This window comes from Panthera onca, chromosome A1 (assembly GCF_046562875.1).
Source record: "Panthera onca isolate mPanOnc1 chromosome A1, mPanOnc1 haplotype 2, whole genome shotgun sequence".
Lineage (NCBI taxonomy): Eukaryota > Metazoa > Chordata > Mammalia > Carnivora > Felidae > Panthera > Panthera onca.
Genome location: NC_138339.1, coordinates 107,857,104 through 107,882,139, shown reverse-complemented (window position 1 = coordinate 107,882,139; position 25,036 = coordinate 107,857,104). Strand labels below are relative to the sequence as shown.

Below are 25,036 nucleotides of genomic sequence, written 5' to 3'. Positions count from 1 at the left end.
AGAATAAAGAGGTGGTGTTGCTTTATAGTATGTAGCTTAAGAAGTTCCTGGAGAAGGTAGGAAATAACTGGTAGATACTACAACATCAAATGCATATTATCTTTTCTTCTTAAAGTTGAATATGCACTGCATCCTGCCTGAGAGTTCAGCAGTTCCAGGGCAAGTAGGAGAGAAGGGAGAAGAGGGGTGAAAGGTAACTAGATGGGGATTATGTAGTTGGAATTATTCAGTACTTGGTTATCATCAGAAGTTGGGTGCTTTTCAAGAAAATGGTTTCTGGATATGAATACCAAAGTGTATGCAGAACCATTTAAGCAGTTCAAGTTGTTGAAGTTGACTTCATCATGTTTGAATCCTGAAGTGTATAACATAAGCAGTTATTGAAGAACATTGAGCTCTCTCTCTGTAATTTATGACAGTTTTAGAAATAATAATTTGCTGACTTTAACTACCATTTTAAACACCCTAGCCACCAAGTCTAGATTGGGAGAATTGACAGTTTAGAAATCACCCGATTCAGTCTCTTACTTGTTTTCATAAAGCATCTCATACATACCCTTGAGAAATTCTGAAAACTAATGGAAAAGGAATCTTTTTTTTAAAATTTTTTAACATTTATTTATTTTTGAGACAGAGACAGAGCATGAACAGGGGAGGGTCAGAGAGAGGGAGACACAGAATCTGAAACAGGCTCCAGGCTCTGAGCTGTCAGCACAGAGCCTGACGTGGGGCTTGAACTCACGGACTGTGAAATCATGACCTGAGCCAAAGTCGGCCGCCTAACCGACTGAGCCACCCAGGCGCCCCTGGAAAAGGAATCTTGAATTGTAAGCCAGCTTTCACTAAATTATATGTGTTCTAGAGATATCTATTGAACCACAGAAGGCATGTACATTCCACTGGAATCTGGTCATATCTGGAAGACCCCTTTTTAATTTCTGCTTAACTTAAGATTACTTTTTGGGTCCTGTTGTGTTCTTACGTAGGTCACAAACAATTGTAATGACTATTAGTTTAAAAACTCATTTATATTTTTGCAACTTTTCATTGACAATTGATTGCAGTATTTATTAGTACTTCTTTTCTTTGGCCTACTTGGGTTTGGCACATTTTATTCTTCTGTGTTCACAACACATCAAGATTCACTATCAGCAAGGGGAAGTGGCATGGCCTCAGTTTACGAAATAACATCTGTGCCGCTAACTCTCCTTAGAGTTATTACATATAATGTTGTACTCATGTGAACAGTCATGGTTCCAAAGCCCACTTTGGAACATTGGTGGATTACTTCCAGGGTAACTGTGTCCTATGTAAAAATGAGAGTTCTCTTTCATTAAGAACATTCTGGGTTTTTTTTTTAATATTATAAAATACACATATTCTCATTTCATGAAATATATATCAAAATATACTATATATATGTATATACACACGCATATATATACATATACATTATATAGTTATATAAAACTATATGAGTTATGCCTTAGTCTACTGTCTCAAAATAGACCATGATGCTTTTAAGCCAGAAAATCATATACACATTTGTAATTTAAGCCCCCATAGGGTATGGCGAGTGTATTTCTCAATCAGTAATGGAATATTTTCTTTCTGATTTTTGTAGTCATTATCTAAAAAACTAATATCCTATCTCATCAGCATCAAATATGCTCCCATGGGCGAATTTATCTGTAGACCTGCTTCTGAGCCAATCTTCAGCAGATACAGGAGGTATAGATGCTTCCTCATTTAGGTAACATGATAGCAACATGATACTGAGTTAACACGGTATTGAGTATTGAGGTTAATATCACCTCTTACTCTAGTGTGGTTTGATTAGATTTTTCTTAATGTTTTTAACTTTTTTTATTTGCTCTGAGATGGTCTAAATTGGCTAAAACAGTTTAGTGTTTTATTTTCTAATTTGGTATGCATTACTCATTCCACATTTTTATCAATTTCACCTCCTTTGGTTCTAATTTTTAAGAAATTCATAGATAATTGATAAGGGACCTCTAAATTCTTTGTCCATTTTACTCTTTGGTATTTCTTCCTTATTCACTAACAGATGACTTTTAGACCAAGGAAATTATTATTGAGTCTTAATATCTAATGAAATTTGACTTGCTAGGTTTGGACTTGCTTGGGACCTCTCTGTCCTTTTCTGTAAGATTTCTCTTTATATTGATTTTTTTTTAAGTTTAACACATCAGACAATAAAAGACATTTTGTATTTCATGCATAGAACCGTGTCTGTCCTCAGCCTTTCCCACCATTTTACTTTAGAAACACATAATTTCTCTGATTTCACAGGTTCACAGCTATAGAGAAATTTTGCCTCAGGAATAATTAAAGGGTCACCCATACTTGATTTAGATGCTAGTTGGGAATTAGAGCTGATTCGTGAATGGGTTAAGATTTGGGGGCTATTAGGATAGGGTGGATGTATTTTGCATCTGAAAGGACATGTAATTTGGGGGACCAGAGGAAGAAATGTTAAGGACTGAACTCTGTCTCCCATCCGCCCCCACCAATTCCATGTGTTGAAGTCCTAACCCCAGTATGATGGTATTTGGAGATATGGCCTTTAAAGATGTCATTATGCTTAAATGAGGTCATAAGGGTAAGTCCCTAATCCAATAGGACTGTTATCCTTATAAGAATGGGAAGAGGCACCAGAAAAGTACACGCACGGAAGAAAGGTCATGTAAGGATAAAGCAGCTGTCTGGAAGCTAGAAAGAGACACCCCAATTCCTGGCACCCTGATACTGGATTTCTGGTCTCCAGAACTGTGAGAAAAGAAATTTGTATTGTTTAAGCCACCCAGTCTATGGTCTTCTGTTATGGCATCCCAAGTAACAGGAAACATATTGACAAGGTAGAAATTTTTCCTATATTTAGAAAACCAATGTTGATATCAAGTTTCAGAGGAAAAGCTATTTTGAATTGCATAACTACCAGGGAAGTAAATGAACCCTACTTTGTTAATGAATAATAACTCTGAGTTAATAGAGCTATGTTACATCAAAATAATTATATACTTTTTTTTAAGAGAGTGAGCACTAGCAGGAGAGAGGGGCAGGGAGGGTGGGGGACGGGTGAGAGAGAGAATATCTCAAGTAGGCTGCACACTGTGCTTGATCCCATGACCTTGGGATCATGACCTGAGCTGAAATCAAGTTAGATGCTCAACTGACTGAGCCACCCAAGTGCCCCTTGATGTATTATTTTTAGCTAAAGTCTGTTGTTTACATTGGGGTTCACTCTTTGTGTTGTATATATTTCTATAGGTTTTAGACAAAAATAGTACCTTGTATCCTCTGTTATAGCATCCTACACCATGGTTTCACTGCCCTCAAATCCTCCTGTGTACCACCTACTTATCCCTCCCTCTCTCTGCCCAAATATTAGATGATGATATAAAAAGATGATGAAATTGCTTGAAATCACTAATTTACAATTGTCTTTCTTTACTGTTCTGATAGAAAAGTTAGAATTCTTTTCTAATGAAATACAAAAATGCTTTTATTGATGTTGTTGTCTGACTGATGTGTTGAACTTGAAGGTTGTCCCTGTGTGAGTGTTCTTTGCATTAGTTTTTTCTGTCTTGACCCATTCCCAATTGTTCGGGATTTGGATTACAAAAGGCTCCTTTAGCATTTAAACTATTCTTTGGTGGTGAAAGGGATCAGGACTCTTTATCCGCTCCCTTATAAACTAATTTTTGGCACATCAGTATTCTAATGAGCAAGCCCCAGGGGCACATTGCTACATATTCCCCTGTTTTCTCCCATTTTTCCTTGGTGATAGGTAAGTAACCGCTCTCTAGGCAGAGGTAGGAATATACATCTCTGACTCCTTGTCCCATTGGAATTCCCTGACTTCCACCTGTCATAAAAACTGGCCTTGTATCCAGGACTAGATGATGAAAGTTGCCACTGTAGACATGGTACCATATTGAGCATTATTTATCTACTGTTTTCAATCAGAGGCAAGCATGGGGTCATATGGTGGTGGGAACAGAAGCAAGGACTAACTTTGAAGTCACTGCAAGTTTTTAAAGTAGTTCCTATATTGAAATATGATACAGTATGAATATGAAAAGTAAATGAATCACAAGTGTATAGCAATGAATCTCCACACTGAGAAACTAATATTGCATTAGAATTACTATATTACTAGTTCTGCATCACCTTAGTTTTTAATTTCGCATTGTGTCCCAGCAGATTTCTTTGAGCAGCACACTCTTTGAATAAGGAAAACAGTGTGGGAAAATATTTTCCAGGATCTTATTCTCACCATGTAAACTGGTGAGAAATGTTCTTATGGGATGGGGGAGGTGTCTTTCTGCTCATTAGTAATACTGGAAGTATTGAATATAAATCTAAAAGTTGAATTTAAACATTTAGACTGCATATATATATGAATACATGAAAAATTTAAATATAGTACCAAGTAAATGAAAGTGGTGCAGTTGAGATGAAAATCAAGAGAATGAACAATGTGGTAATGGAACAAAGAAACGTGCATGTGTGTGCACGACAGAAGTATTGTTTATACGTGTTTTCTCCTCAGTTATCAAGGAACAAACCTGCTAACCAGTGTGATTTATATAGTTCTAAGAAGGTGGAAACATCTTCAGCCCCAAAGAAGAAAAATGATGCCATGTGTTATAACAGGAATTTAGTTTCCTTTTAACTTATTCCTTTCAATCCTCGAACCTTTAATTTACTTTCCTTTTGTGTTTGCTAGTAGTTCTGCTACAAAGTTGAATAGTGTGGCGAATATGAGTATTATCTTTTTTCCCTGATTTTCAGGGAGTGCTTTTAAAGTTTCATGATCAAGTATTAAACTGCTAAAGATTTCAGTAAACTCTTCGTTTTGCCAGGTTGAGGAAATTTTCTTCTATGATGCAGAGAATTTTCATGTTTTAATTATGACTAAATATTGAATTTCACCAGAAGTTTTTATTTTGCATCTTTTAAAATGGTCATGTGTTTTTTTTCTTAAATCCTTTAGTTTGTTGAATATATTGGATAGATTTTTTTTCTCCATTTTGTACCTTCTTTGAATTTCTGAAAATAATCCTGTATGGTCAAAATGTTGGTTTTTTTTTTTTCTTTTAATTGATGGATTCTGTTGGCTAATATTTAGGGTTTTAGCATTTATGTTCATAAATAAATTGGTATATATTTTTCTATACTCTCCTTGTCTGGTTTATGTATCCTTACAGATGTAAGGATATCCTTATGTATCCTTGGTATGTCAAGGTTATATTATTTTTTTGAAGCTAGTCTTCCTTTTATATGTTACATAGTTATAAAGTTATGTAAGTTACAAAGATTACCCATTTCTGAAAGTTTTGGATAATTTTCCAACTAGATCATTTTTGTCTGGACCTCCCTCCCTTTTTTATATCGGTTTTTGAGTTATATTTTAATTTTTAAAGTTGTGGTTTATTCATGTTTTCTAATTTTAGGTTAATTTTCAAAATTGATACATGTCCAGTTTAAATTCATGAGTAACAAAGAAGGTGAGCAAACCTTAGAGACCCAGGAGTGTGGAATTAGTCCTGTGCAAAATGCTGATATTTTACCATGAAAAAGTTGCAAAGGTAGACGAAGGAATGAAACTTCTTTATGGAGGTTATAATTCAGTTGTTAGCTTTAGAGAAAATTTCAACTTAATTAATTATAAATATGTTTCTGCATAGGAACTCATAAATCCTTCTTAAATATTTTAAAGGATATGGTGAGAAATAAGACTTTCATAGGCAACGTTTTGGGGATCACTGTTTTGCATAAAGTAGCAATTCTCAGAACGTGGTCCACAGTCCCTTATGTCTCTAAGACCTTTGAGAAAATCACATCAAACTGTTTTCTTGGTAATATTAAGATATCATTTGACTTTTTATTTTACAATTTTTTAGAGTGTGCGAGTCGGGGAGAGGGCCAGAGGGAGAGAGAGAATTTTAAGCAGGCTCCATGCTGCTCAGCACAGAGCCCAACGCAAGGTTGGATCCCACAACCCTAGCCAAAATCAAGAGTCAGATGCTCAACTGACTGAGCCATCCACGTGCCCCTTATTTGCCTTTTTTAAATGTGTTAACATGTTCATTAATAATGCGAAAGCAGTAGTGAGTATAACTGCTGATCCCTTAGTAGAATCAAGGCATTGGCAACAAACTGTGCTAGTACTCATGTTATTCTTCACTGCCCTCACATGCGGTTAATGTTGATTGAAGCAGTACATATTATTGATTTTATTAAATCTTTCCTCTGAAATCCATACTCTTTAAATATTCTGCATGAGTAAAAAAATAAAGACTGCATAAAGCATTTCTGCAGTACACTGAAAGCTGATGGCAGTCCAGAGGAAAAGCCCTTTCACATGTTTTAGTTGAGAGCTGCTCGGTATATCTTTCCCTACTACACTGTGTTTCCTTGAATGATTGACAGAATGTAGTTGTTCCCACTCGAGTATCTTGTATTTGTTGCAAGTGATCGAATTTTAACTTTAAACAAAAATTAGTGCTTTGGAAAAGTTCTATCCAACACTGTGAGCTTGACTACGGTGCCATAATTAAATAACTTTTTTGCTGATGTTTATGGTGATATTAACACATATGGCCTTTTTGAAATTCTGTAATGAAATGTGTTGATATTTGAGAGATATGCATAACTTAGGAAACCTTTATTTCCCAAATCCCCAGTGCATTGAGGACATGCCACAAAGCGTCAAGAGTATCGGGATGGATGATGAAGTACGGCAAAGGGAAACCTATGAACAGGCAATGTGGAGATTAAGTAGATATTACGAGCTAGCTTGGTCCAAGAGACAAGTGTGGGACAGGAGACAAGGTCAACATGACCAAGACTGTGACAGGTAGGAAGAACTAGGGTCCAAGGAGAGCACTCCATGTTAGAAAAATGTATATATCTGATCTGATCAGAACCGGAATAAGAGATGAGGAATAGGATTTGTGAGAAAAGCAGCCAAAGACTACTCTAACTGAATTCCTTAGGCCCTACCCACTTGTAAGTTGCATGGCAATTCTATGAACAGTTAATATCAGGATTCTACACATTGTTATCCGCATCTGTTGACTCAGAACCCAGCCCCTCTGCACAGTCACTGCATGTATTTCTGAGCATTATGAGATGGACCCTATGTACTCAGGAATGAGTTCATTTTTGTGTTGGACCATTTCCCAAGATCACCTGTCTCTGTTGCTTTTCTCTTTGTTTCGATAGTACTCTCTATTCGTTACCTCCAAGTCCTCACAGTGTTAAAGCCATGTGGTGTTAGGTGTGTGCTGCCCCAAATTTAGACTCGAGTGTATCACAGAGTTCAGAAAACAGTTTCCAGTAGTTTACTTCTACATTCCCCTCTTCCTGTTACCATTACTAGTATCCAGGGTGCTGAGGTGAGGATGAATTTGAGTTAGCAGCCAACAACTATGCTGTGTTCAGATTTATTCAGAGATCACCATTTTGGTAGTAAGTTCATTTACCGTATTTGGCTGTTTCCTTGAGCATAGATTCTTTGACCGAAGCCACCTCAGCTCTCTTAGAAATACATCACTGTTGGGTAGCTTCCGCTTCTCCTTTTAAGCTTAGGTACGTGTAAACATAGCTTTATTTCTTGGGCTCCTCACATCACTGGCAAAAGGATTTCTGTCCACTCTGCCCCACTAATAGTTGTCTAGACATATTTAACACTTGGTATTGGAAAAAGACAATTTGTAAGCTGAGCTGTCTCCCAGGTCTTGTTCATCTGATTTCAGCAAATGTTTGTTGGGTGTCTTTTTTGGTACCAGGTACCATGTTTGATTGTAAGACTATGGAGTTGAAAAGAATACTGTGCTCTTTAGGAGTAAGTTGATAGGACACACGTACACAGAGATAAGTGTAATGCAGCGTGACTAGTGCTGCTGTAGAGGTTTGTGCGAAGTACATTGGGAACATGGAAGAGGGAATGGTTGTATTTTCCTGGGGGCGCTTCTGTAAAAGAACGCTTTGAGCTCAGCCTTAAAGGGTGAAAAGCATTTCTTAATGTAAAGTCAGCGGTAAGAGAAATGACATTACAGAAGAGAGAACAGCAAATTTCAAAGTATGAAAGCAGAAAAAGTAATTTTGGGGAACTGCACAAAGATAAGCATTAGTGTTGATGTGGAGTATTCATGGAGGGGATACCAAGCTTGACAAACATCTTTGAGTCCAATTTTAAAGGGTGTAAAAAGGCTTTGTTTTTTGTTTTGAAGAGGAAAAACTAAATGATATTCCTATTCTCCTTGAAGAAAATAGTCTTAGTCATATGAAGAGGCAATCAAAAAGTATGCAAAAATATAGAGAAAAGGCATTATAGAGGATTATACAAATATGTTAGACATTGAATTGGTGAAAATACTATGAAGTTTTAAAATTTGGACTTTTTACTGTATGTGGTAAACATTGTTTTAACTTTTTACTCCGTGATAGTTGTAGATTCAAGTGTGAATTGTTAATTATAGATTCACGGAGAGATCCTGAATATCCTTCACACCATTTACTTAATTGACATCTCACCAGTTACATGCATTCTGTTGTGTGTATTTAGTTCTGTGCACTTTTATTGCGTGTATAGATTCATGTGAGCACCATTGCAGTCAGATTGAGAGCACTTCCCCCACAGAGATCCCTTGTGCTACCTAAAGGGCCTTTTTTGACGCAATAGGGAGCTTTGACTGCATTCTGTGGGTTGGTGTCTCTCAAACTGTGGCCTTTGGGTCACTCTAACAATAACCTAGTGTTCTTTTTAAATATACCAATTCCTACCATAGAAACAGTTTTCTACCCACATTCTCTGGGAATGTGGCCCTGTGACCTACATTTAAATAACACCCCCAGGTGCTCCTTGTGATGAGAACATGATGCAAACACCTGCAAGGAGGAGGTCTGGACCAGTGTCATCTAACTGGAGCATGACACAAGGCATACATGCAATTTAAAAATTCTGGTAGCCAAATCAAAGTAAAAAGAAACAAGTGAAATGAATTGTTACAAACATGAAATTAATCTAAAACGATTGGTATTTAATGATTGGTATTAGCTTTTTTTTCCTTCGAAGTATTCCAAATCCAGTGTGTACTTTGTATTTCACATCTCAGTTGAAATTAGCCGTATTTGAAGTGCTCAGTAATACACCCGATTAGTGGCTACCGTATAGGGTAGCGCAGACCTAGACAACAAACAGTCACTACAAAGGCCGTGAGAGAGATTCATACAGAGATGTGCAGTTGACATCTGGAAATTGAAGTTACTGCTCTAGAGCTTTGGAATAAGATAAAAATTAGATATATAGATTTATAAATCATTGATGGAAGAGTTGTCACACTGTAATTTTCAGTAATTCTCAACAAAGACTTATTAGACTCACCTACAGGGTTTTTTCTAACTGCATACTTGCACCCCAAGAAAGCATGGAAAATCTTGACACTTGGAGAAAAAGATGGAAAAATAGGGAGGCATGTGCATCTCAAGGAGAGGAGGAACATAGACAGATAGGGAGTTTCTCCATCGCTGATTTTGATAGGACCCCTCCCTGCTGTCTCCACTCCTGGCTGAGAACCACTGGTATTTAAAAAGGGAGATGAGGATTTAAGACACTTAGAAGGACTTAGAAGGATCTAGAGCGAAGAAAGGAGTGCCAAAGAAGTAAAGGAGAGGGTTTCAACAACGAAAAAGGCAGGAGGAGATGAGACATTTGCAAATACCGTATTATTAAGATTGTTGAGGACCTAGAGTAGTCAACTGGACTAAGATGGTCTGTGCGGTTGTTGGTGGAGACAGAACTGGATCTAGCTACCTGAAGGTTGGAGGAGCTAGATTGGCTGTAAGAGGGTCGTGCTGTGCCCTCCCAGGCAGTTCCTTAAATCCTTTAAGTTTGGTGAAAGTGTATCAGAATTCTCTCTTTTATAGTTCTTAAGTCTTGCAGTTTAGTTGATTGTTTGTATAATACGTGTCTGTCTTCACCCTGACCATAGGATCTGACCATAGGACCACCCTGACTGTAGGATCCCTTGAGGAACTTTACCCACTCCTAACTCCCTCCCCATGTCCTAATAAGTCAAAATTTCTATGACTGGGCCCTAGGCATCATTTTTTAAAGTTTCCCAAGTGATTATAATGAGCTATAGTAGAAAACTGTTCATTACTTTGATCAGTTTTCTACCCAGTGAGTACATTTGTGACAGAAAATAAGTTTTACTCAACTTCTTGTCCCCAGAGTTTGTGTGGCATTTGGTTAGCTGTCAGGAAATGTTGAAGAATGAATGAAAAATGAAAGAGCTAACAAATGAGGAAATGTGGCCAGGGAACTAGTCAGTCCCTTGTGGATACCTTAATAAATAACATTTCCTTTCTTTCTAATGAATAGTTACGAGGCCCATTATTAAATATACTGCACATATTTTGGAATTATTAGTGTGAAATTGTTCTGCCAAATTGCTCTAATTTACAGTATTTACATAAAATCTCAGGTATAAAAATAAGACTACAAAGTTGGTAGGATGATTCTCCAAGTTTTTTTGTTTGACTACATATACCACAAGATGCAGTATAATAACTGTTCCACTGAGTACAATATTTAAGAGAAATTACTGCATTTAGGATAAAGAATTTTTGCCATCAATTTAAAGAAAGTACTTACTATTATCATATAATTAACTACAACTCAAATTCTATTATGTTTAAAATTTGGGGCGCCTGGGTGTCTCAGTCGGTTAAGCCGCCGACTTCGGCTCAGGTCATGATCTTGCGGTCCGTGAGTTCAAGCCCCGCGTCGGGCTCTGTGCTGACAGCTCAGAGCCTGGAGCCTGTTTCAGATTCTGTGTCTCCCTCTCTCTGACCCTCCCCCATTCATGCTCTGTCTCTCTCTGTCTCAAAAATAAATAAACGTTAAAAAAAAAAAATTAAAAAAAAAATAAAAAGAAATAAAATTTAATGCTGTGTTTATTTAAACTTCCTATTTAGAAGAATATTTGTAGTTCTTTGTTATAGCTCTTCTAAGGCCACTGCAGTAACTTATTTAATTGACCCTTTAGCAGTTGCTTTTGATGACTTTTAGTGAGAGAAAGATGGAAAAAGACATAAAATGTTCTGCAAAAATAAAATAAGCTGGTAGTCACTAACAAAATTCATCATCATCATAATTGAATTTTCTATCCAGAACATAGTTTATAGAGTGTCCCTAGCCCAAGACCTGGTAGTAGGTACCTCAGTAAATAAGAATTATTTTTCTTCTGCTCCACATGTAGCTGATGTGGTGGTAAGGGTTTAGAAACTCAAGTTTATTCTGACACAGTTCAGCATTGAAAAGATGCATTCATTTTCCCACAGATGAAAAGAAATGAAGAATTGATAACTAAAAATCACAATCAAGAAGACATAAGTATTCTTCGTTGTTGGAAATGTAGAAAATGTATAGCAAGTTCTGGTTGTTTAATGAGATATCTTGAGAATCAAGTGATTACGGTGAGTACTCCAAACTTCAAACTATTTCCTAGTATACAAATGCCGCGAGCACGCCCACAGGTGCACACCTATCCCTTAACACCTGGCTTAACTTCTTTTATGTTCTTTTACCTCACCACTGAAAACATTTTCAAAGTGCTATTCAGAAGGCTTCCCATCTTCCACAGTTAAAATTAATTTTATTTTTAGCTGCTGACATTAACATGCCCTTAAAATTTTAAGTGCAGTATCATAGATGTAAGTTGAAGATAATAGTCAGTGTTTTTCTTATTCCCACTATGAATGAACCTTACTCATCATCACAAAATTAAATTCAAGATCCTAGTGAGAAATGGAAAACTTATTTTATTGTGTGTGTATATATATAGTGTGTATATAAAATAAAATAAGTTTTATATATATATATAACTGTGTATATAGTGTATATATATGTACACACATACACACACACGCATACACACACGTGTGTGTGTGTGTGTATGTGTGTATGCGTGTGTGTATGTGTTTAATATTCAGTATGGGCCTAGGAAGTTCATGTATAATTCAGAGTCAGTAGGAAAACCTGAATAATATTTAAAAGCATTTAACTGGTCATCCTGGCAAAAATAAAGGCTTTTTAAGCAACAAAACTAAAAGCCCTAAACTTCTCTAAGAGCATTATGAAAGAGGCAGTATGAAAGAGGTGCAAACTAGATCATAATCTATAGACTTTATAGGAAGTTCTCCTTTCAACAAAGAGAGTGGCTGTAATCACCTGTCATTATTCACTTCTCCTTCTTCAAGAGATACTCAGGTTTTGGTTTTTGTTAGTTTGTTTTCTTTTTTCTTTCTTTCTTTTTTTTTTTTTTTTTTGCCTCAGCCATGTGTAATTATGATTATTTCCTCATAAGTCTAACAAATTAGCCAACTGGAACTGATAATAGTAGATCATTTTGGTTTACATACTTAACTACGTAACAGATACTTTTTAAAAACTGACAAAGCATTTTAATTGGGAAAGAAAAACTGGTCATGCTAAGAGTATTTTGTTGGGTATAATTTACCTAGAGTAAAAAAAGTTAAGTATGCAACTTCATAAATTTTTTCAGTCCTGCCATGAATCAGATCAAGGTCTACATTTCCATCATTCCAGAAAGTTCTCTTGCCCTTTTCTAGCCAATTCTCTCCTCTCCTTCTCACAGTACAATTACTATTTTGATGTTTATCACCATAGATAGTTTTGCTTGTTCTTAACCTTGATTCATTCACATAGAATCAGACAATATGTATTCTTTTGTACCTGACTTATTTTGTTCGGCATAATGTTTTAGACATTCATTCGTGTTTTGTGTTTGTAGTTTGTTGTTATTGTTTTTTACTGAGTATATGCTATTGATGAATATACCACAATTTATTATTTTTTTCTGTGAATGGGCATTTGAATTTTTAGTTTTGGGTTATGAATAAAACTGTCAGTATTTTTGTAAAAAACTTTCTGTGCTTGTGTTTGATATGTAGGAATGAATTCTGGGGGGCACAGATGAGGTATTTTTTTTTAAAATCTATTTAACAAACACTAGTATAACATGCTATGTCAGGTATTGTTTCCAAATGCTTTACAAATATTAATTCACTTTACAGGCTTACAGATCTCAACTGTAATCCTAAAAGGCAGTAATTAGGCCTTCTCATTCCTGCTTTTTTTCATCATTCAGAATCTAAATTAGGGAGTTTTCCAGGGTTCTGCTGGAAAGTTAGTTACAGCTCCCTTCACTCATGTTCCAGGCTGCATCTTCCCAAACTTCATTGGTCAGTATTCCTTCCTGAATCACTAGAGTGGGTATGTTTTAATATTTTTTTTTTTAGAAACTGCTACTAGTTTTCTAGGGTGAATATTAATTTCCAACAACAATGATGACAATTCCAGTTCTACATCTTTGTCAACACTTGGTATTTTCAGATTGTAATTTTAGCCATTCTGCTAGATGTATATTGGTATATCATTATAATTTTAATTTGCATTTTTGCATTTCCTTACTGATTACTGATGTCAAGTACCTTTTTTGTGTTTATTGGTCAGGCATTGTTATAAATGTTTTGTATTATTTATTGTTTATAGTTTATAAGAATAGATTGTCTTGAAGATAATTTCCATTTCATAGATAAGGAAACTGAGGCACAGACAATTAAATAATTTGCTCCAGTTTGTACTTTTTCTAAGCAGTGCAGCTACACTTGGACCTGACATTGAGGGTCCAAAGGGAGTACTCTAAACTCCACACTCACTTTGCTGCTTTGGCTCCTCCCTCAGGGTATCATGCAGTCTTACACTTTGTCAATAGAGTGGCTGCTACTTCCATTTACCTGCAGAACTCCCAGTCATTAATTCCTTTAACAGTTATTTAATGAGTGAGAAAATTCTAGGTGCTACTTTAGGATGTATTGGGATGGGTTGTGGAAGAAACTGGTACGGAATACAAAAAATATTCTTGTCCTCTAGGAGCTTTGTTTCATTTTATTATTATTTTTTAGGAGCTTTAAACTCTAGTTCAAAACAGGTCAAGTGGTGTAGACTGATTTGATAAGTACAGTAACAGAGAGATGTGAACAAACTGCTGCCTGGGCTAGTCATGGAAGGCTTCCCAGAAGGAGAAAAAAACTACACCCACACATGCTTGTAAACCATAAAGTTCACCCATTGTAAGAATATGATTAAATGATTTTCAGTAAATATTTGTGTTGGGCAACCACCAACTACAGTACAGTTTTAAAACCTTGCCATTACCCTGGAAAGTTTCCTCAGGCCTATTTGCCAGCACCCATGCCCAGCCCCAGGCAACTACTGATCTGTTGTTCGTCTCTGTAGCTTTATATTTAAAATAAAATGTATATGTATACATATATATGTACACACACACACACATATATGTATATATAAATACATATACACACACATAAAACTATTGAAACTGTCATATATTTATATAAAATAATTTATATTCAATACATATTTATAAAAATATATATTCATTGTTTATGTAAAATAAAATATATTAAAATATCTAATATGCATGTAAAATAACACCTACATATGTAACATCTATTAAAAGCTGGGCTTGGGCACCTGGGTGGCGCAGTCGGTTAAGCGTCCGACTTCAGCCAGGTCACGATCTCGCGGTCCGTGAGTTCGAGCCCCGCGTCAGGCTCTGGGCTGATGGCTCGGAGCCTGGAGCCTGTTTCTGATTCTGTGTCTCCCTCTCTCTCTGCCCCTCACCCGTTCATGCTCTGTCTCTCTCTGTCCCATAAATAAATAAATAAATAAATAAATAAATAAATAAATAAATAAATAAATAAATAAATAAATAAATAAAAGCTAGGCTTAGGAATAAGTCAGTATCATTGTTAAGTCTGGAGAAAGGAGGAGTATGTAATCAGGGGTCCTGATGGGGCTTCTAAAGTGGTAATCGTGTTTGTCTTTACTAAACTGGGTAGTGGGTATATTGGTATTAACTTCTTTTTCAGTCTTTCTTTAAATTATAGAAACACTTTACATTTTTAAATGGAAACATTTCGTAAAAATATTGAAGGTGAATAAAAGATCTGTTTTAATTAAAGTAAATTATAAAATAAAATACTGGAATCTGAACATAATTTTCTCAGATGCTATGCTGAAAGAATGCTAAATTTGTTACCTATTATCTTTATTGCCTATTACACTACAATTAAAAACATGGGTATAAAATAAATTGTGTTTATTTCTGGAAGTATTGTGTTGTTTTAATTTCTGTAAATGAAATCACACTGTAAGTAGGTATTCTTCCAGAAATTGTTGCTTTTACTTAAATTATCACGTTCTGTATAACTACCACTTATTTTCACTTTTGTGTAATGCAGTATTCTGGTGTAATTCATTCCACCTTTGATAATTTGAGTTTTATCTTGTTTTGTTTTTAAAAACAGTGCTGTTATGAGCTTTCTTCTACATGTCTTGACACAGATATTTTCTGTTGTAAATATCTTTTGCCAATTTGCAGGAGTGTATTTCTAAGAATAAAGTCACAGCATCCTAGGGTACGTGCATATTCCAACCTCACTGGAAGGCGCTAAACTTTTTTCAGATGACAGTGCCATGAGCAGTGGTTTAGCATTGCTGTCACTTCACATCCTTGCCAGCATTTAACATGTCATCTCTGAGGCCATTTGTCTTTTCTGTAAAATGTCTTCTTTTCTGCCTGTTTTTAGGTGGTTTTGCTTTGGTTTTTGGAAGTTCTATGTGTATTCTAAATACGAATACTCTGTTTTTTTATTCTAAATATCTTTTGCCAGTTTGTAGTTGTATTTCACTCCTTGTGGTATCTTTTCATGAACAGAAATTCATAATATACTGTAGTTGAACTTACTAATCATGTCCTTTATGTTTTGTACTTTTTGTTTAAGAAATACTTCTGTGCCCTCAGGGGAAGATTTTTTTTTCCCTTTCCTTTCACGTTGACATTAGCAAGTTTTCTTCTGTGTTCCTCTGAGCACCAGATTTATTGCTTGTTCACTCTTAAACTGAGGTTATAGCCCAACTTTATGTAGGCGTTCCCCTTTAGAATCTCCTCACCCTGAGCAAACCTCAGATTCTGTCTCCTGTCTTCATCACCCCACACAGATGTGAAATGGCCTTCAGAACAACCTAGAAGATTAAGAACCTAGGGAGACAGAACCTAAAGTCCATAGCTTTTGGCTTGAGAACCACACTTCTTTAGCCCTGTCCAATGCCAGGAAATGGAGGTTACGCTCTGCCTCTCAGCCCCCACAAACTAAAAACTGGATACTGGGATCACAGTAACTTGTGCTGCAGAATAGTCAAATACCTTCAAAACAAAGCACAAATGCAGTCATCATGTAGCTTTCCTAATAGTGAGTGGGTATGTCAGCTTGGTGGAAGCTAGCTGTATATGTGGAACTTGAGCTGTAAGGGAATCTGGGACATTTGAACTTCAGTTTCCAGCCACCAGCACGTAGGAAGGCATGCACCAGGGAATTTAGAGTGGAATTTCGAGGCAGTCTGCAATGCCCACATGGGGAAAAGGGGCTCCTGCCCTACCCTTTAGGGCTGCAGCACATGAAATATAAGTAAGAACCGAAAGCAAAATAACAAAAACCCTAAAAACATAAAAATAAAATGACAGAAATGCCCTCCATTTGTGAAGTCTTTGCCAGTGGCTAGGGATGGTGTCCTCAGTTTTAGTTTTTTAGTCAGCTTTGATGATACAGTTTGGACATGTTGAGTTTATATGGTCTATAGAACATTCCAATAGAGATGTCTAAGAGGCTACTGATTCTGAGGATGTGGGATTGAGAACATCTGCATAAAAATGTGGATTTGGGAGTCATTAGCATACAAGTGGAGAGTGCAGCTATGACAGTAGGTGAGCTCACCATGCTGAGTGTGAATGGAGTAAGAAAGAAGAGGGTCTAAGGGTATTTAAAGGATGGATGGAAAAAATGAAGGTCACAGAGTAGAAAAAAAGAGTAGCAAGAAAGGTAGGACTGAAAATCAGGATATAGTGTTAACAGAATTCAAAGGATGGATGTTTTCTAGGAAGAGAGATTGGCTAATAGCACTGGGTATTGTGGGGAGATATTGAAGAACAGACACTGGCTTCAAAGTACAGGTTGTACACTGCACAATTCCAGAGGGTGCTGGTCTGTAAAAGGTGCCCCCAAGGTTTGTGTAGAGGTGGCAGACAAACTGGTCATATGTAGAGACCCTGCATGACAATTAACAGTGTACATTGGCTTTAGCAAAGAGGAGATCATTGGTCAGTGTTCATTATAGTTGAGAGAGTTGTAGCGACAAGTACCAGCTTCTAGTGAGTTGAGGAAAATGGGGACTGAGGAATAATCCAACACTTAAAAGCATTATAACTGAAAAAGTCTGACTCTTTTTGAGTTACATTCTGTGAAGTGTTTCAGCTTTAAAACACCATTGCCAGCACCAAGGTGGCAATAATGTAATCACTGAGTGTTGAATTGATTATTGGATTACACAACTCTTCCACCTTTTTTTGGCTACATATTTTGCTCATTTTCCCTCTGACTTTATTAATCTTAGGATATCTTTTCTTCAATGGCTATCATATTGAAATAAATCATATTTATATTGTTTATTACATTTTAAATATTTTTATGTTCCCTTAGTGGCAGCAGATATTTCATACTCAGTTTCCACATGCTACAGACTTCATGGAGTCCTCTGTACAAGTTCATTTTGAAGTCTTATTACCCAGTGTGACTATCTGGAGATACGTCTTCAGGAGATAATTAGGATTTAAATGAGATCTTAAGGATGGGGCCCTGGCCTGAAAAGACTGTGGCCTTATAAGAAGAGGAGACGGATGTCTCTTTATGTCCACCATGTGAGGCCACAGTTAGAAGGCAGTCATCTACAAGCTGAGAAGAGAGTTCTTACTCCTATCTGAGCATGCTGCCTGCCAGTTTGATCTCAGATTTCTAGCCGCCAGAAGTGTGAGGAATAAATGTCTTCTGTTTAGGCCACATGAGCTGTATGGTATTTTGTTGTGGCAACTCAAACTGAGTAAGACACAACAAATAGTTCATGTAATAGACACTGGAAATTCAAACAAGAAGAGAGAGAGGCCGTGTCCTTGTGAAGCTTTCAGGATAGTGGTCAATCATAAATATCTATTGGCCATGTAAGTGGCAAGAAGAAAAAGTATTGGGAACCATAAGAACAGTATGTAGACAGAATTGAAACTGCTTGTAACAGGAAGGTAGAACATTCTAAACTTTGAGACCAGCATGTTCAAAGACCTATGTTGGAGAGGATGTGGCGTATCCATGAAACTAGAAGATTTCCATGATTGGAGTTGAGAGAGCAAGAGGAAGTTTTGGCAAGATTTGAGGCAAGAAAAAAAGTTACCAGTTAGATCATTTATGGTCTTGTAAGCCAAATTAAGGACTTTGATTTTTATTGTAAGAGCTGGAAAGTTACTGAAAAGAAGTGATATGACCACTGAATTTTAAAAAGATCATTTTGGCTATTGTGTGAAGAGTGAATTTTTAGAAAGTTAGGCAACAACAGATGTGGGGAGACTGCCCTTAAGTGAGTCTTTTAATATTTTTTTTCATTCATTCCGACCTTTTGAGTTAAAAAAAAATGTTTTTTTCACCCTGAAGTATCTTCTCAGAGTCCAAATAAGAAACAAAGGGCAGTGTGATAGAATTTGGTTCTTTTACTTTTGTGACACTTTAAATATTCCGTTAATAATGTTAATGTAAGTGACATGTTTGTTACTCTGTCTTTTCCTTGTGTTTATAGCAGTAATAGTTAAGTGTATAGTTGGCTCACTTTTGGTAAATTAGCTGAGGGAATATTACTGCTAACATTGGAAATGCCAAATGTTGAACATTTTTCAAAACATCTTGGAATATTAAATTGTCTGTGTCAACTTTTTACATTTAACCTGTTCTGCTTGATTAGCATCGTAAAGATCATTAAATGATAAAAAGATAACACATAAAATTTATAATTTTAAAATTAAATGAAGTTCTCTGTATATACAGCAACAAGAAACATTCCCTACCCTTAAAGCACAAATTAACAATGCCTTAGCTCCCCCTGCTGCTTGAAACTAATTATTTCATTTATGAAATACTTTGTCAACATTTTTCTGACAGCATTAAGTGAAATTAGCTGTTAACTTTTCATTCTTCCCTCACGTATAAATTTGAGACATGAGAAAACTGTCTAGTAAGGTTTTATTAAGTCCTAGTAATAAGGTTTTTCTAATATTCAGTTTGATTTTTTTCTAGGAGATAACATCTCATGCCATTACTTGAAAGGCATTAAATTCCTGAAATTGGAATCCTTCCATTTTGTCATTTGTCTTAAAATACATTCATTAGAACTTGTCTTATCATATAAACTTGTATGATTTTTAAAAAATTAGATGATTGTAGATTTATAAACTAAACATAATATTTTATGAAATGTCCTACTTTACCTATAAGTCTATATTGGAAGTAAATATCATGAATAATATATATATTTTCTAGGACTGTGTGTATAAGTACAGGTGAAGTAGTTGGCAGTCTCATTATTTATAATTGAGGCTTCTTTGTTTACACTGGCTTTCTTGGTCCTTTCTAAGTTTTCTGAAGAGGAAACAGAACACTATATAGTCTTTATCCGGCCTTTACATTCCTCTCACCTGTATCAGTTGCTGTAACCAATTTTCCTTTTGTTTGTCTTGGCATGAAACTGTGGTTTAACTCAACTATTTAGAGAAAAATGTGTGCTTGGTTTATACTAATAGTTCTCAAATAAAGGTCAGGTTGGGGGGGGGTCCCATATCAGAAGAAACTGTAGAATTTTTTCTAAATCTACCTTTCCTCTTATGTAAGTTAGTGTAATGGTTTTGGTTAACTTAAAAATAAATTATGCCTCAGGTTTTTTGTTTTTGTTTTGCTTTTTTTCTAAGGCTCAGAAAAAGTAGTATCACCTTAGAACATACTTATGCTAAAGATAACGGAGAGTTGATTGCCCTGAAAACAGTAGTATTTATTACATGCAGGAAGTAACAATGGAAACTTAGTGACTCAGGACAGGAGTATTGAAGCCTGACTGCCTGATGGAAATCCTTGCTTTACTACTTAATATGTGACCTTGGACAAGTTACATAAAAGTCACTTAATTTCTCTTGTCTCAATTTCCTTATCTGTAAAGTAGTAAAAATCCTTAAAACAATGCCTGGGCATAGTAAACACAGTATAAATGTTAGTGAGCCAGTAAACATAAGTACCTTTTAAAATATCTTTTACCTACCTAGAATTATGACTCCCAATTTATTCTCACAAAAATATTCATAAAGCATCTCTATAGTTTGTAGTTGATGGTGGTTTCTTAGTTATCGTGGTCAATCTTAGGGGATTAAATATCATAATCACTTTATGATTAAATTAATGGAATACTCACAATGAAATAAACAAACAAGACAATAAATTTAAAGTACCTAGCATAGTCCCTGGCATGCATTCATATATATAAAAATATTTATATATGTATATATATGCATTTATATATTACATATAAATTTTTACTCCCTTTTTATGGTCAACACTGGGTCTAGTAATCATGAAATAAATATTCATAGGTTGATTGCCATTTCTTACTTTGACATTAATATCCTACTGTTTATTGTACCAATGTAGAATTATTTACTTAGTTCATATATAGACAGAAGCTTGAAAAGTCAGAAGTAGTTCTGGATGTAATAACAAAGTAAAGATGACTTTGTCTATTCGAATTTGTATTCTTGATAACAGCTTTTTAAAGAATTCATTGCATTTAGACTACTCTGAAAAACTCTCAGCTCCTAATGTAAGGGGCTAATGTGTTTGAGTATGGATGTTTGTGAGATTAATTATATTCTACAAAAATGTCATCCTTAATTTCATTTTGTTTCTAAGGCAAAATATTTAGGTAAAGCTAGACTGCTTATTTTTATGGAGTCACTTCCAAATAGTTTCCCAAAGTTCTTTGATAAACAGATTTGTATAGTCCACTTAAATTTGTTATGATGAGCCTTGGCTCATATATGATCAAATTGTTAAGAATTCAGGTTCTTAAATGTATTTAAGAATACAGAAAGGGAAAACGGGCACACTATCTTTGCACATTTGTGTCAGTCTTCAGTAGTTTGAAGGAACTACTTTAAATTTTTTTTTTTAACGTTTATTTATTTTTGAGACAGAGAGAGACAGAGCATGAACAGGGGAGGGGCAGAGAGAGAGGGAGACACAGATCGGAAACAGGCTCCAGGCTCTGAGCCATCAGCCCAGAGCCCGACGCGGGGCTTGAACTCACGGACCGCGAGATCGTGACCTGAGCCGAAATCGGACGCTTAACCGACTGAGCCACCCAGGCGCCCCTTGAAGGAACTACTTTAAAAACTATAGGGCTCAGAAAGGTAAAGGTAATAACAGCAGTGAAAATTCTAAAAAATTGAGCACAGAATAGGCTTTCTTTCATTCATCAAGCATTTAGTAAGTGCCTGTTGTATTTCAGGGGCTGTCTTTTTATCTGAAGATACAGAGAGGACTAGGGTAGTATATGTCCTATGAAGCTTACCAACAAAATTGTATGATTCACAAGTGTTTCTTAATAACTTTTCTTAAGGATACTTTCATATTTTTTAAAATCAGTTTTATTTGGGTGTAACTTACTTGTAATGAAATGCACACTTGAATGAGTTTTGACAAATGTATACGTATTCATGTACCTGCAGCCAATGTGTACAGTATTCAGTCTTTTCCAGAGTTTCTATATATAGAAACTATATATGTAGAGAGAAACTATATATATAATATACATATATATTATATATATATATATATTATACACACACACACGGAAGCTATATGTGTAGAAAATATACATATATACACATACACAAATACATATGTATATATATTTAGAGAGAGAATATAAGTGTATTCTTTCATATATAGTTTTTTTATGCTCAGGATAAGTTTTTGAGGTTGATTTATGTTACCACATCTATCAGTAGTTGATTTCTTTTTATTACTGAATATTCTCTGTTATATGGATCCTATAGTTGTTTATTGTAGGGATGCCATAGTTGTTTTGGGACGTTTAGGAGGTTTGCAGTTTTGAGCTATAATAAAGTTGCTATGAACATCTGTATGCAAATCTTTACGTAGACATATATTTTCATATCTCTTGATTATTGCTAGGAATTGCTAGGTCTTGTGGTAAGTGTAGGCATAGCTTTTTAAGAAACTGACAAATGGTTTTCTAAAATAACTTTGCCATTTGCCATTCCCACTGGCAATGTATAAGATTTTCATTTGCTCTTTGTCAGTACTGATATTGCTGGTTCCTTTTTTCCTTCTCCTCTTCTTCATCCTCCTCCTCTTTTTCTTCTTTTTTAGCTTTTTTAATAAATGTGCAGTGGTATCATTGTGCTTTGAATTTGCATTTCTCCAGGGGCTAATGATGTTCTGCCTTTTTCATGTGGTTTTGAGCACTAGTATATCTCCCTCTGTGAAGTGTCTGTTAAAATCTGCACTCATTTATTTTTTAATTATGTTTTCTTCTTACTTGGTTGTAAGAGGTTTTTTTTTACATATATATTCTGGCTAAAAAGTTCTTGTCAGGTATAGGTTTGTGTTTTCATTTTCTTAGTGACACCTTCAAACAGTAGATTGTTTTCATTTTGATGAAATCCAGTTTATCATATCCTCTTCTCTATGGTTTGTGTTTTTGTGTTCTCAGAATCCTTTTCCTATCACAGGGTTTCAAAGGTTTTCTTCTCTGTTTTCTTCTAGACACTTTACAGTTACAGCTTTTACTTTTTAGAACTCTGATCCATTTTGAGTTATTTTTGTGTGTGGTGTATGGTAAGCATCAAGGCTTTTTGTTTTGGTTTTTTGGTTTTCTTTTAACCTCAGTTGTTCCATCACCAATTATTGAAAAATAGATCTTTTCTCATTACATTGAAATATTTACCAAAAATTAATTGACTCTATATACAGGTCTATTTTTGGACTCTATTCCATTGATCTAATAACTGGTGAGATTAGATAGTGTATGGCCTTTACCTTTCTTCTTCTGTTGCAGAATTTGTTGGGGTGTTTTAGGTCAATTTTCATTTTCACATAAATTTTGTAATCCATCAATTTTAATAAATAGATCTTCTGGGATTTTGAGTACGATTGTGGTGAATCTGTGGATTAATCTGGGAAGAATTGAGATCTTGAAAACATTGAGCCTTCATGGTACATTCCTTAGTTTAATTAGGTCTTCTTTAATTTCTTTGTATAGTATTTTGTAGTTTTCAGTGGACAGGTCTTAATTATGTTGTATCAAATTTATACTTACGTAGTTCATGTTTTTTTATGCTATTGTAAGTGATACTTTAAACATTTTCACTTTTTATTTGTTGTCAATATACAGAAATGTGATATACAGAAATTTGTATGTTGATGTTGTATACTGAAATTATGCAAATTTTTAGGCAGCTTTTTTGGTGAATTCCTTAGTATTTTTCATAGTATACTGACTGTGAATAAAAAAGTTACTATGTTCTTTTTTAGAAATTGTACTAAAATATACATAACATAAAATTTACCACTAGGGATATTTAGTACATTTGCAGTGTTGTGCATCCATCATCACTGTCTAATTCTAGAACATTTTCATCCTCCCAAGAGGAAAGCCCATACTCATTAAGCTGTCACTCTCCATTTCCCCTTCCCCCAAAGCCCAGGCAACTACTAATCTGATTTATGTCTGTAGATATGAATATTACATGCAAATGGAATCAGACACTATGTAGCTTTTTGTGTCTGGCTTCTTTTACCAGCATTATGTTATCACGATTTATCCACGTAATAGCATGTATAACTATTTTATTTCTGTTGAAGCTGAACAATATTTCATTTTATGGATATACCTCATTTTGCTTATACATTAATCAGTTGATGGATACATGGGTTGCGTCCACCTTTTGATTATTGTTATTCTGGTAAGAACATGTGTACAAGTTTTTGTTTAAACATCTATTTTCAATTATTGTGGGTATACACCCAGGAGTAGACTCGATAAGTAAATTGGTAATTCTGTTTAACCTACTGAGAAACAACAAAGTTTGTTTACACAGTGGCTGCACCATTTTACATTCCCACTGCAAATGTTTGAGGGTTCCATTTTTCCATGTCCTCACCTATGCTTATGTACTTTTTATTTTAATATTTTTTTATTAGCCATCCTAGTGGGTGTGAAGTTGTATTTCGTTATTTTGTTAATTTTTATCTGTGTGTCTCTTTTCTTTTTCTTGCCATATTCTACTAACTTGGAACATCAATACAATGTGGCATAGAAAAGAGTGAATTGTATATGTACACCACATCTTTATCCAGTCATCTATCATTCAACACTTAGATGGCTTCCATATCTTGGCTATTGTAAATAAGGCTGCAATAAACATAAATGTGCATCTGTCTGCTCAGATTAGTGTTTTCATTGTTTTTGGAGGGGGGGAAGGGGAAAATATTCGTTAGTGGAATTATTGGATATATGGTATTTCTATTTTTAATTTTTTGAAGAACCTGCATACTGTTTTTCACAGTGGCTGTGCTAATTTACATTCCCACCAGCAGTGCACCAGAGTTCTTTTTTCTGCAACATCTTTGTCAACACCTGTTATTTCTTGAGTTTCTGATTTTAGCCATTCTGACAGGTGTAAGGTGATCTCTCATTGTGGTTTTGATTTGCATTATTGATAGATGTCAAGCATCTTTTCATGTGTCTGTTGGCCATCTGGGTGTCTTCTTTGGAAAAATGTCCATTTGTCCTCTGCCCATTTTTTAATTGGATCATTTTGGAGGTTTTTGGTGTTGAGTTATATAAGTTTTTTTATATATTTTGGATACTAGCTCCTTATTGGATATATCATTTGAAAATCTCTTCTCCCATTCAGTAGGTTGCCTTTGGGTTTCATTGATGGTT

The 25,036-nt window shown here is 35.3% G+C and overlaps 1 protein-coding gene across 3 annotated transcripts in view; it reads left to right on the top strand.

The window, feature by feature from the left end:
* RNF180 (ring finger protein 180) overlaps positions 1-25,036 on the top strand; it is a 204,405-nt gene that overhangs the window by 15,546 nt on the left and 163,823 nt on the right. For 2 of the 3 annotated variants that reach the window (XM_060635687.3, XM_060635688.3), the window contains exon 2: positions 11,380-11,514. The exons of the other annotated variant lie outside the window; for it this stretch is intronic. In XM_060635687.3, the coding sequence (XP_060491670.2) occupies positions 11,380-11,514 (135 nt within the window). The remainder of the gene's footprint in view (positions 1-11,379; positions 11,515-25,036) is intronic. 3 annotated transcript variants of the gene reach the window in all.